Source organism: Pseudorca crassidens, chromosome 15 (assembly GCF_039906515.1).
Source record: "Pseudorca crassidens isolate mPseCra1 chromosome 15, mPseCra1.hap1, whole genome shotgun sequence".
Taxonomy (NCBI): Eukaryota; Metazoa; Chordata; class Mammalia; order Artiodactyla; family Delphinidae; genus Pseudorca; species Pseudorca crassidens.
In genome coordinates, this window is record NC_090310.1 from 20702223 (window position 1) to 20715534 (window position 13312).

A 13312-nucleotide genomic window follows, 5' to 3' on the forward strand; every position below is an offset into this window, starting at 1 on the left:
GGCGCGCGGGCTTCAGTAGTGTGGCATGTGGGCTCAGTAGTTGTGGCTCATGGGCTCTAGCGCGCAGGCTCAGTAGTTGTGGCGAACAGGCTTAGCTGCTCCGCGGCATGTGGGATCTTCCCGGACCAGGGCTTGAACCTGTGTCCCCTGCATTGGCAGGCGGATTCTTAACCACTGTGCCACCAGGGAAGTCCCAACAGACGCTTAATTTTTGTAAATATTATTTTTAATGACCAAAGAATATTCAGTTGATGGAACTCTAATGTGATATAACCATTCCCCATTGTTGAACACAGATATTGTTTCTGGTTTTTAACTTTGAAGATAACTGATGGACATATTTGTGTGTAGTCACCTTTTCTGTACTTTAATTCTGTATTTCCTTGAGATTGAGTCTCAGAAATGGAATTATTGGGTTAAGGGCATTCATGCATGCTGGGGAGGCAGGTAGATTTGGGGGCTTCTTGCTTGGACATCTGTATGTCGGGGGACTTGATGTGAGGGTCCTCCTACTGTATAGGTGGCCAGGACTCAGATTTCTGCGTCCTTCTCACTCAGCCTATTTGGCATGAACACTTCTCTGGGACTTTTTGTTTCTGCAGTTCAGTGGTTTCTGCAGCAAGACCCCAGGGTGCTAGTGATTCATAAAGGTAGGGGGAGGTAGAGGAGGGTAGGCTGTGCCAGTTGGTGTTTCAGTCTCTCTGAGACTGTTCCCCGGCAGTTAACCCTGAGACCCCTGCAACATGGTGAAGGAGCCTCTCGGGCCCCAGACCCCCTCCTTGGCCCAGCACAGTTACTCTCTCAACCTGCTCTTCCTCGGGAGACAGGGGACGTGGAGTGTGACTGGACACAACAATCTTTTGTTCTCGAAACCTGTTTAGTTCTAGTTCTTTCAGTACGCTGCCGGCAGCAGTCACTTGTGAGAGGAATCATCCCGACCTGGAGCGTATCTCGTAGTGGAGCCGTTTGGATGGCCTCTACTTGCCCTCGGAAGTACTTGAAGGAGAAAAAGGGGACAGAGGATCTATTGAAAAGTCCGTAGAAGACAAAGTTAATATTAATTAAATGCTTAAGTATGTTTTACCTCGTGTTTTGGTTTAAGCCAAATTTTAATACTGTATTTTGTGTCTTACATATGTTATATTTATATTTTGGGGGGCCACTTGTATGATAAGTGTTGTGTTTCTAGTTGGATTTTTGCTTTTGTGGCATTCCCGGTCATATCTGCATTCTTCCATACTGAGTCACAGAGTTATATACTCAGGGACTCTGAGACTTGAAAGGGACTTAGAGGGAATTTAATTTCACTGATTAGCTGGTGAAGCAGTGCCTTTGCCAGCGTCACTGGTTGGTGTTCACGTAGCTTCAGCTTTGGTAGAGAATCTCCTGTGTGTAACAGTGTTTCTCAGGAAAATATGGGTGAGCACGTTGTGTGGTTTCTAGCAAGAAATTGTTGAGGAAAATCGGACAGTGCCAGATTTTCACCTGTCATGTTGCTCTTTGTATAGCATAGACTCTGGAAAGTGCCCGGAAACCCATAACTGCCTTGGAGGCAGTACAAATTAGGGAGAGGAGTATGGGTTAGAAGCTAGACACGTGTTCCTAGCTCTGTGACCTTAGGTGGGTAACCTTATTCAAACCTGGCGACCATGTGAGGGAGGCAGAAGTGCTCGTGCCTGCCTCCTGGGGCCTGTTACCAACGAGGGGCTCGTGGTAAGCATCCCTTTCCCGTGCTTAGGCCATACGGCTGCTTTTCTGATGAGAACATTTTAAGTACCTCAGCATTGTTGAGTTAAAGATACCTTGTTTTTAAGCTTTCATTTGGAGTGTTTATTTTAATGTGTTCTTTTATTTTGCACTGGTTCTAACTATAATTACATGGTACATGTATGGCTGACTTGTGTAAGGAGTCTAGAACAGTGCTTCTCAAACCATCTGTGATGAGGAACCTTTAAAAAAATTTCTTAAACCTTTTTTTAAAATGTCCAATTCTTCATGAACCAGTACTTTTGCAAAAACACAATAAAAGTATCATACAGTATCAGATTGCTATGAATGTTTTTAAATGCTTACCTCGTTGTGGTGCTTATCTCATGGACTGGCACCGGTCTGTGAGCCACAATTTGAGTAGCACTGGTCTAGGAAATACTTCAGAAAATAGCGCTGGGAAGAAAAGCACATAGAATTATTTTATAAATACGTCATTGACCCATTCATGAGTCCCTGTGCTGCCTTAGTTTCCACACCGTGACGGAGGACAGACCATCCTGAGGAGAAACGGACTGAAGCTGGTACAGGCTGCTCCGTCACCTCCTCTCGGGCGCGTTCCCCCTTACAGACCTCCCACTCCCACTCCCGAATAGCAGCCCCTCACCGGCTGGGTCGTTCATCCGGCAAGCCTGATGACACCACTGACCAAGCAGTCGCTGTTTTACCAGCTGCATTTGCTGCTTGTGTCTCCCTTTCTCTGCCGTCTGGTTCCAGTGAGTCCACAGCTGCAGACGACTTTCCTCCCTACAGTCAAAGGTTCTTCTTCTGCTCTTCTTTTTCGGGAAAAAGAAGAGCAGAAGTATAGCCCTTCCTCTTCCGGGTCCCTTTCGTCTCCTAGGAGTCCATACTTAGCAAAGTGGTTGTGGCCTGTCGAGGGAGTCACTCCTGGTGCCACTCGGGGCCTTATGTGTCCTGCCCCTGGGGCCCTACTGAGCCTGTTCCAGCGTTCAGCTAAATATTCCAGCACTCGTTTATTTTCACCCCAATAAATGGGTCTTTTTAGAAAGAATTGTAAACGTGTACGTTTCTGGATCAAGCTTATCACACTCCTTGATGATTCACAGGATGATGTGTCTCCAGGAACGCTGAGCTGTGTCCTCGCTGGTACTTGAGTGCTCTTTATTTTTATCTCAGCTTAGAGTTTGGACTGGAGGGAAGGCCGCATGCATTCATGAGCTCCAGTGTTCTCAGTTTGCCAGGGGCCTTCCAGCAGGCATCGTTTGTGCTACCTCTGAGGGAGGCAGGGTGGGATAAGGCTTTAAGCTCAGAGACTAGATAATCCTGTAATGAGCTGGCCCCTGCCCTTCACCAGCTGCATGACCTTGGGCAAGCTGGTTAATCTTTTTGAGCCTCTGTAAAATGGCAATGATAATAGAACAAATTTCATAGGATCAAATGAGATGCACATAATAAGTGCTAAACAAATGTTAGCTACTGCTCTCATTAATATCATCATTTCTAGTTCTGTTGTTTTCTGACTCTAAGAAACACTAAACTGTTACAACATGCTTGAAACAGGGTTTCTGCATACTGGTACAGTAACATTTTTGCTGGGTAATTCTGCATTGTGGGGACTGTCCCGCGCATGGTGGGACGTGTAGTGGCGCCCCCTGGTCTCTACCCACTAGATTGCACTAGCATCCTACCCTCCCCACGCCCCCACCCCCAGTTGTGACAGTCAAAAATGTGTCCCCTGGGGCAAAATCATCTCTGGTTGAAATCCACTGGTTTAAAGAAGTATATTGTGTTTTCTAAAATTAAATAGAATTTCATCCATTTGGAATAGTTTGGAATTTCTTGAAACATTTTGCCTGAGTGTGATTTAGAATTTGGATTTCTTACCTCTTTCTGTATTACTATCTGCAGCCTTAAAAAGTTCTTGAATTAATTACATGAGCCAAAGACATGGTGTCTGTGGGTCAAGTGGAGTGGCCGTTGCGGCCGCCCTGGTGCTGATCGCTGATGGGCTCTTTTTGGCAGCATACTGCAAGAACTCCGTGGACGGCCTCTGGTACTGCTTCGACGACAGTGACGTGCAGCAGCTGTCGGAAGACGAGGTCTGCACGCAGACGGCGTACATCCTCTTCTACCAGAGGCGGACAGCTATACCGTCATGGTCGGCCAACAGCTCGGTGGCAGGTAAGGCCACTCTACTCTTGGGTGGTTTGTTTTGAGAGCAGAAAATTGCAGTTGATGGTCCAGAGAACTTCTCCAGGAGGTCTCATGATTCTGTTGGTTGGATCAGATTAATTCTCAGGTTTGCATTTAATCTGGAAACCAGAATGGTTGCAGTTAAAGGAAATGGGGGTGGAATGTGCCAGCAGCTGTGAACCAGGAGTTCCCGTGGAGGTGGAGTGGAGCCTGGCTCAAAGCACGCTCGTGGTGTTTACTTACGGAGTAAATAAACGAGTGAGGGAGCTAAGAAGCAGCGCAGCACACTGCTCTCAGAGTCGAGGGACTGGAAATAGAACTAAGACTTGGCTTTGCCACATTTTGGTCGGGTTATCTTCGAGCATGTCCCACCCAAGCCACATATGTGTCATCTGTAATATGGGTGTACTGATCCTACCTGCCTCATGGGTTCGTTGTGTGAAACAGATTAGGTAAATGTGCATTAAATCCTTTGGTAAAGGGTAAAGCACCATTAGAAATCGTTCTTTTTTCCACTAAGGTTGGCCTATTCTGTTAGGGGAGGCTGTAAAAATATTAGATGGCTTGGATTTAGTTTGACGGGATCTAGCCTGTTGTGCTTATTAGTAAATGCAGGAACCAGTACCCACGCGTGACGTCGGTGCAGCCACACACAATCCGAACAGGGGGACGAATGCCTCCTAATGCAGGGTTGGAGTTTGGAGAATAGGACAGAGGATTGGGACATGGCAGTGTGTGATCAGTTATTAATCCCTGCTCCCCTTGAAGCGTGCGAGGGCTAAGTTGGAAGCCGCTAAAAGGAAGCATCATGGAAGCAGAGTGAGCCCTGCTGCAGTCAAACCCCACCCAGTACAGCCGTCTGTCCGTAGCCGCTCTTAGTTCCCAGAAGGTGGGAACTCCAGGGCTCTAGTGCCGTCCCTCAGTGCTTTCCAGAGTCTGAGATAGGCTCAGAAATGACACCCTCTTGAGATCTACTCTAGAAAGTCATGTGTCTTCATGTTCTCCATTTCAAGAGCAGTTTCTGTTGCTCCAGTATATATTTAAGGGCCTCCCTGGAACAGACAGGACACAATGGCACGTGGCCTTGTGTGTGCATGTGTGTGTGTGTTTATATATTAATATTGTGAAAATGATTTAAAAATTCCACCACACAGGCCTAGAAGATAACAGTACACCGCTGCTTGCTTTTTTTCCCTCTGTGTCAGAAGTATTCCTGCAAGTGCTTAGAACAGTGCCTGGGGTGTAGTGCTTAATAAATGTTTGTAGAATAGATGAGTATATGCACGATTGTATCTGTTCCATTCTGTTGCCAGCACTAAGACTCGGACTTTGCGTTCTGAAGTAGCCATCCCTGTACTTGGATTTTATTACTGCAAACGTGTGTGAGCGTCTGTCCTTTTCATCCCAACAGGCGACGTTCGAGCGGGCACAGCGTGGGCCTGGGAGTTAGTGCTGACCTGGCGGTGAGGTCCCCCGCCGCCCGGGCAGCAGCCCTTGGTGAGGGCGTGTGTGGCACAGGCAGGATTCTGGCCTGACCTCGGCGCCCACTTCCTTTCCTGCAGGCTCCACAAGTTCCTCCTTGTGTGAACACTGGGTGAGCCGTCTCCCGGGGAGCAAGCAGGCCAGCGTGACCTCTGCAGCTTCCTCCAGACGCACCTCCCTAGCCTCGCTGTCTGAGTCTGTGGAGATGACTGGGGAAAGGAGTGAAGATGATGGTGGGTCTGGGTTTCGGTGACAGATTTCCAAAATGGCAACTCACGGACACAGCACGGGCTCCCTCATGTCGAGGAGCATTTTATATAACAGGGTCATTTGCTCTTCCTCTGTGACCTAGCACTTCTTCTTTCCACTCCATTGTTTTCCACTTTTAAGGTCTAATGTGGAGGCTGGGGCTTTAACTCTGTACAGTAATGTATGTTTTTTTTTCAAAGCGCTGTTTAAAGTCTTCAGAGCAGCTGTGAGGGGACTCAGCGAGGTTGTGGTTTGCCGAGGGCTGCCTGGTGTGCGGGGCCTGGCGTGGAGGCTCCTGACTCGCTCAGCTTCTCGCCTTCCCACCACGCTGTCTCCCCTGGAGGGATCTGTGGTGTGCCCTTGTGGGTGCAGAGCATCTAGAACAAAAGCTGTTGCCTTTGCATAAAGGTAGTTTTTAGGAATTTTGAAGATAGTCACAGTATAAAAGCTTTGAAAATCTGATAAAAATTGAGCTCCAGTGTTTTGCCTTCAGCTGCCGCTTGAGTAGTGGCGGAACAGCCCTCGGTTCTCACGGGGACCCCAGGTGGTGTGGGGAGGGTCGGGCAGCCAGAGCCCTGAGAGCTGGGAGGAGCAGGGGAGAGTGAGCTCAGCTTCTATAACGAGGACAGTGACTCATCCCCCAGCAAGCCTCATTCTGTGGTCAGCAGTTCCATCACGTCCAGTAGCCGCTCCTAGTGGCGCTCAGGAGGCTGGAAGAGGAAGGCCAGACGAGAGCTCTGTCGCAGCTCCAGCTCTACCCCTGCTTCTGGCTGTTGCTTCTTTTTTTTGTAGAAAAAGAGTCTTGGGCTGTAACTGTGAAGCTCCTGTCTGTAGCTCCTGACATTTTATGAAAAACTGACCAGTGAACCTTGGCTTGTTAATTATTTAGAGGTTATTTTCAACACAACCTTTAAACCTAGAATTCACTGTTGTTTTAACAGTAAGCCTAGATATGGTTTGGCTCCGGTCTGTTTTTAAACGGTGTAGTTGGCGAAATCGATATCAGCACCATCATCGTGCAGTGGTGCTGGGTGGTGCCCACAGAACAGGGCCTATCTCTTAGGATCTCATCCAGACAGAGTTTTATTAATACCACAGCTACAGCATCAAGTGTGTGGAGAACTTAATTTAGAATATTTTCTGTGGAAGTTTTAAGTCACTTAAAATAGGAGTATAGTGTTCTAATTATGAATATTTTCCTTGGAGGCTTTCCACTGATTGCTTTCATAGTCAACGATTACAGGCCAGCCTACCTGTGGCATTGAGTTGGGGGGGAAGGGGTTGCGGTTCTGTTGTTAGCTCTGCCTCTGTTTGTGTGATCTTGGGCAAGGACTGCACTGCTGTGGGCCCCAGTGTTCTTAATAGGATGAAGAAGCTGTAAATGAAGTAGCTCACATTTATTGAGCAGCTGTGCAGTGCCAGGTGCCTTGCTGGGCACAGGACTTTTAAGATTTTATTTAATTCTCATAGTAGCTCTGTGAGTTACAACAAGGGTCAGCAGACTATAGCCCACAGGCCAAATATGGCCCCTGCCTTTATTTGTGTAAAAAAAAAAAAAGTTTTATTGGAACACAGCCACGCCCATTTGTTTGTGTTGCCTGCGGCTGCTTTCGCACTAGGGTGGCAGAGTTGAGCAGCTGGCCCACAAAGCCTAAAATATTTACTGTCTGGGCCTTTAGAGGAAAAGTCTGCTGACCCCTGATGTCGAGCAAGAAGGTGGTTTGCTGATCCCCAAGTTAGAATGCCCATATTTCAAGGTAAAGGAACTGGGCTCAGAAGAGTTAAACTCACATGACTACTCCTTGACCCCAGACCCCTTGATTTCCTACTGTCTTAGATGGATGTCCTAGTAAGGACATTTGGTAGGTTTAGCTTAACGACACTCTCTTTGCTGCATTCAGGAGGTTTCTCAACTCGACCGTTCGTGAGAAGCGTCCAGCGCCAGAGCTTGTCATCCAGATCTTCTGTCACCAGCCCCTTGGCCGTCAATGAAAATTGCATCAGACCTTCCTGGTCCCTGTCTGCTAAGCTGCAGATGCGTTCCAGTTCCCCTTCCCGCTTCTCAGGGGACTCTCCGATTCACACCTCCGCCTCCACCTTGGAGAAGATCGGGGAAGCAGTGGACGACAAGGTTTCCATCTCTTGCTTTGGTAGCTTGAGGAACCTGTCCAGCAGTTACCAGGACTCAAGCGATAGTCACAGTCGACGGGAGCACAAGGCTGTGGGTCGGGCCCCTCTGGCTGTCATGGAAGGTGTGTTCAAAGACGAGTCAGACACCCGCAAGTTGAACTCCAGTGTTGTAGACACACAGAGCAAAAGCTCAGTACAAGGGGATCCATTGCCCCCCATATCGGGTCCATTTGATAACAATAACCAGATTGCTTATGTGGATCAGAGCGATTCTGTAGACAGCTCTCCAGTCAAAGAGGTGAAACCTCCAAGCCAGCCAGACTCCCTCGCAAAGAAATCGGAGAGCACAGCCAGCAGATCCCCTGGCTCCAGAGGCGCTCCTGAGCCAAACAGAAGCTTGCGGAAGGGGAGGCCAGTCTTGGCCAGCCAGGAATCATCTCTTTCCAGTACATCCCCTTCTCCTGTTCCTGTAAAAGTTTCTGTAAAGCCCTCCCGCTCCCGAAGCAAAGCCGATTCTTCTTCCAGGGCCAGTGGACGGCATTCCTCCCCTGCCCGCCAAAAGGAGTCCTCCCCCAAGTCCCAGGACTCCGTGTCATCTCCTTTGCTCCAGAAGCAGAAGTCAGCTTCTTCCCTCACTGACAGTGCTTCCTCCTCATCCGCCAAAAAAGCCTCAGGCCCTGCCCCGAGGGGCCCCTTCCCTCCTGGGAAGAGCAGGACTTCAGACAGGAGCTTAAGCAGAGAGGGCTCCAGACAGAGCCTGGTTTCCGACAGAGCCAGCGTCACCTCCAGCCCCAAACCCAGTTCGCCTCGCGTGAGCCAGGCCAGAGCCGGGGACGGCAGGGGGGACGGAAAGCACGTCCGCAGCTCCTCCATGGCCAGCCTGCGCTCCCCCAGCATGAACATGAAGGCCGGTCTGAAGAGGGACAGCAAGTCGGAGGACAAGGGGCTGTCCTTCTTCAAGTCAGCCTTGAGACAGAAGGAAACCCGGCGGTCAACGGATCTTGGCAAGACAACCTTGTTGTCCAAGAAGGTGGGCGGGAGCTCAGTCAAGTCCGTCTCTAAGAGTGCAGTGGATGACAAGGCAGAGAAAGGCTCCCAGGCGCTAGGCTCCCAGCAGCCAAATGTGAATGCAGTTGGAAAAGAGCAGCTTGCCTCCAAGGACCCTGCTTCTGCTAAACATTCCCTGCTGTCCGCTCGCAAATCCAAGTCTTCCCAGCTAGATTCTGGAGTGCCCTCGTCTCCTGGTTGCAGGCAGTCTGCTGAGAAATCCTCAAAAAAGTTACCTTCTAGCATGCAAACCAATGCACGGCCTTCTCAAAAACCTCAGTGATATTTCTGCAATCCAAGTGTTTTATCTGTAAAGATGTTAATTTATTTAGAACCCCTTCCCTCCCACCAAAGCCCTCTATGCTTTTGTTTTGTATTTTTTGGGTCACGTGCCTGACGTACGTACGTGTGTGTGTGTGTGTGTGTGTGTGTGTGTGTGTGTGTGTGTAGAATTCAACTGCAAATTGTTAAAAGCATCGCCTTATTCTGCCATTGAACCAAATAACAGCCATAGGCAAAGCATTGATACCCAGTTAACTGGAATAATTGCAGACGATACCCTGGACGGTCCCTTTAGCAACTGTACATATTTCTTTCTAGAGAACTCTAATGACTTTCGTTGGACACTAGGGAATTGAAACCTGTGACCCAGTTAAGCTGTCGTTAGCGTGCTCTGTAGAAGGATGAATTATTTGACTTGGGTCTCATCTGAGCGGAATTTGTCCTCACCGCGTGCGGATTGTCGTGTGGCACCGGAAGCTCTAAAAACTGTGACACTAACAGTGAAACAAACCGAGGGAAGACTGTCGCTTTCTGCACTTTGGCCCCATCTACCAGTCTTTGTAAAGGGCAATATTTTAACACTAATGTTTCTCAGGTATATACTCAGCTAGTCTAGGATGGGTGCGCACATCAGTGAAAGGATCGAAGAAGAAGGTGGCCTGTGGGTGGCTGTCATTTCTCCTACTGCCACAGATAGAAGTTTTTAGAGGTAGAAATGAAGTCCTTCACCACCTTCATATCTGCAAAGATGTCTGTACCATAAGCTGTCTTGACCCTTGGGGTATGTCCTAAGAGGTGGCAAACTGGATAGCTGGAAAGCCAGTCGCTAGTCGTTAAATTCTTTTTTTTCCTTGTCAATTTGCGAGCTGAGGTCATTGGGATTTTGAAGTGTAGTAGAGCAGTTAATACCTTTGAAAGAGTCCTGGAGAAAAAAAATGGATTCTAAACTGAATGCATAAATCTGCCATTTTCCTTCTCTGGTGTTGCTTTTTTCCATGTTAGAAGTTGAAAGCTCCACGCTGCACCATGTGTGCATGCCTTTGTTTCCTCATCTTGTAATTTGGAGAGGAAAGAAGTTGCCTAATGCCAGCAGTTAGTGATGGTATGTTAGAACGATGTGTGACAAAGTGTTATATGCACACTTCTGGTCCTGCCTGTCAGTCTTAGTTGTGACTGTTTTTCAGGAACTCATTTATTTCTTCTTTGTGCTGAAGATTTAATCTCTTACCCAGAAACTCACAAGCAGGATGGAGCATGTTCCATCTGGCATTGTCAGTGCAAGTTGCATTTCTTGTTTAGCAAAAAAAGGGAACCTCACAGAAATCCAAAGATAAGCAAAATTATATATATATATATATAAAATTTCAGGCTTTTAGGAGGTATTCTGGAATTTTGTGCTTTTTTTTTTCTTTTTCACTTTTTTTAAATGTCAAGAGAGTCATAGTTCCAATTCTCTTTGAATAGCATTTGTCACTTTGCCATGAAATACAGCATGCTAAGTTTATATGCTTTTACATATTAACTTTTTTTTTAAGTCATGGACTCTTCAGGTTCTTCCTGAACTCTGTGCACAGATCCATTTATAATCTCCCTTTTCAGTATTGCTGTGTGAAGTGACTATAACACATATTACATGCTTAGCTATGAATTCTGCACTGCCCTGTCTTTTTTTTCCTTTCTTTTCTATGAATACCTCTTGGGAAATGTTTCCAGTAAGTTACTTAACTTTATTTTGCTGCTAATTTGAGCATTAGCAGGTAACTTGCAGGTCTGGAGGCCATTTATGTTGAGGGTCGCTGGAATTTTAGACCCTTGCAGTGTTTAAGACCTACACGTTCAGCCTTGTGAGAGTTACACTAGTGCTCCATGAAATGCACTTACTGTGAGCCTGTCGCCCATTGCACTCGATCCTGACTCACCACTTTGCTTGGTGTCCTCGTTTCACCGTACAGACGTCTGGTTTCCCAAAGCAGCCTTACTCTCCCCTGCTGGGCTGTGACTGCCTTCGATCTTGTTGTTGCGTCCAACGGCACATTGACAGCCTGATCCATGTATAGCCACTTCGAGTTTTCCTGTATCACTTTTATTTCCTAAAAAGATGCACCAAATGTGGGGTTGTCAATATCCGGAATTGAGTGTTTGTCTGACTCTCTCATCTTTCTTTAATAGGTAAATCTCGTTTGAAATCTCCTATCTGAAGCTCTGAAACAGTCTTAGAATCATAGTTTGACTACACAGAGTGTTTTAATAACACTTTTTTGGGGGCTGTAAACAGTTAAGCATTAATTAGAATCTAGTTTAATTTTCACAGTGGTAAGTATTTTTACTCTTTGAGTCCTCCAGGAATGGATTTTCTGTTATGTCTAGTGTCTTTAAGAGAAAAAACACAACAACTCTACGAACTCCATTAAATTTCCATGGGATCTAGAAATAAATTTTCCGTATCTATAAACTTATGTCTATGGAGTTTAGTTCTTGTTTCAGATTTAAATGGAAAAAAAATCAGGAAATATTATGGCACTGTTTAGGCATCTTTAGACTATTATATTTCTGTGCTTGGTAAACAGTGAAAACTTCATTCTTAATTATTAGGTTGCAACCTTTAAGCCACAGAAAAGGATATTTTGCCCCAAAGTTTGGAGGTGCTCTTTGTGGTGTGAAGTACCCTATGGGAAAATTATGACTTGGTTCAGTTCAGTTCTTTGGTAGAGTTAGTGACTTGGTGTTTTGTTTTTTCTTTTCCCAGTGATGTTTGGTACAATGAGCTTGTATGTGTTTTGGGGTTAAAAATCACCTGCTGAGGATGGTAGACCTGGGTTCCTGGTTGACAACCAGGTGGGCCTGATGAGAGTAGTCATTTCCTGGTAGGCACAAAATAATCACCAACAGTAGCGTTGCATCTGTAATGTTTGTTTGCTGTTAAAAAACTTTATTCTTGATTTCTTTTCCTATAAACATCGAGTGCACTGAGTCTGTATCATTCCGTAGGACAGCCCTACACCTTGCCTTTGTAATCCCTTATATAATGTGGAAGCACAAAGAAACTGTTAAGCTCATATCATCTCAAGACCATCTCCCACCTTTTTTGTATTTTCTTATCCTAAAAGCAGCCTAACTGAAAGTAAGTAATGCTCCTCTGGACCAATAGAGATGTGGGAGTATTTGTGACATGGTAAAATATTGTTAACGTCTGTGAGGCTGCTCTGACCTCTTCTGTAATCATTCTTTCGTCATTCATTCGTTCATTTATTCATTCTGCAAACATTCGTTGAGGGCCTGCTTTGCTTGTAAAGGCAAGCTGAGAGCTTCGAGAGTTTGCTGTAGCTGAGGAGCCCTGGGAGCACAGCTGATGAACCAGAGGATGCCAGTGATGTCCTAGATGGAGCGACAGTCCTCCCGACAGAAAGATCAAGTGGATCCTGGTGATCAGCTGAGCCTGTGGGCCTCGTGAGCAAGTCTGTTCTGTTCTGGAAACCAAAAGTGGCCTTCTTCATCTTTGGAGACATTTTATTGTCACATCCTCTTTTTCAGACTGTGCTGTCTCTACTACTTAGGGATGTGGAAATCCATGACAGAGTCACTTTTCATTAGAATTCGGTCGTCCGCATTTGTATGAGCTGGATGTGGGGATTTTGGAGGGTGGGTGGGGAGAGAAATTGTCATCCCTCTAAAGTACCTGTCATGAAAAAACAGGAGCAGAACGTGAAGGAAACAGGTGGCAGCCTTTAGGAAAAAAGGAACAGAGAAGAGCAGTGAACAAAGCTCATTTTTTTCAAATAAACATGCTTTAAAAAGTAGATTGACATCCGACGTTAAATTTCATTCTGACAAATTACCGAACAGCTGAAGATACTGTTTCCTGTGTAGGTTATAATAATTATTGGATGCAAAGATAATTAGTGTCTCCGGGTTGGATTTTTGAGATAGTATGCAAACCATAAGCACAGTTTCAATAAAACGTATTCTGTGAGGTGTGTTGAACTTTGTATTATTTGGAATTGAGAAGAGCAAAACTTGCTGACAAACCAGTGCCTATATCATAAACATAAACATAAACACAGAAAATAGCTGTTACTGTACAGGCTGTCTGTCTGCAATTTCACAAAGGGTATGTTGTTGCTAAACCTGACTACATATTTTGGGGGGGAATCCCATGCTTTTATTTAAATGAACACTCAGTCTCATACTGCCTTTTGATCAA

At 46.2% G+C, this 13312-nt stretch overlaps 1 protein-coding gene across 2 annotated transcripts in view; it reads left to right on the top strand.

Annotated features, from left to right (window-relative positions):
- USP31 (ubiquitin specific peptidase 31) overlaps nt 1-12910 on the top strand; it is a 75054-nt gene extending 62144 nt beyond the window's left edge. For both annotated transcript variants that reach the window (XM_067706400.1, XM_067706401.1), the window contains 3 exons: nt 3751-3909; nt 5484-5636; nt 7554-12910. In XM_067706400.1, the coding sequence (XP_067562501.1) occupies nt 3751-3909; nt 5484-5636; nt 7554-9112 (1871 nt within the window). In that variant the 3' untranslated portion in view covers nt 9113-12910. The remainder of the gene's footprint in view (nt 1-3750; nt 3910-5483; nt 5637-7553) is intronic.
- Nucleotides 12911-13312: the final 402 nt, after the last annotated feature.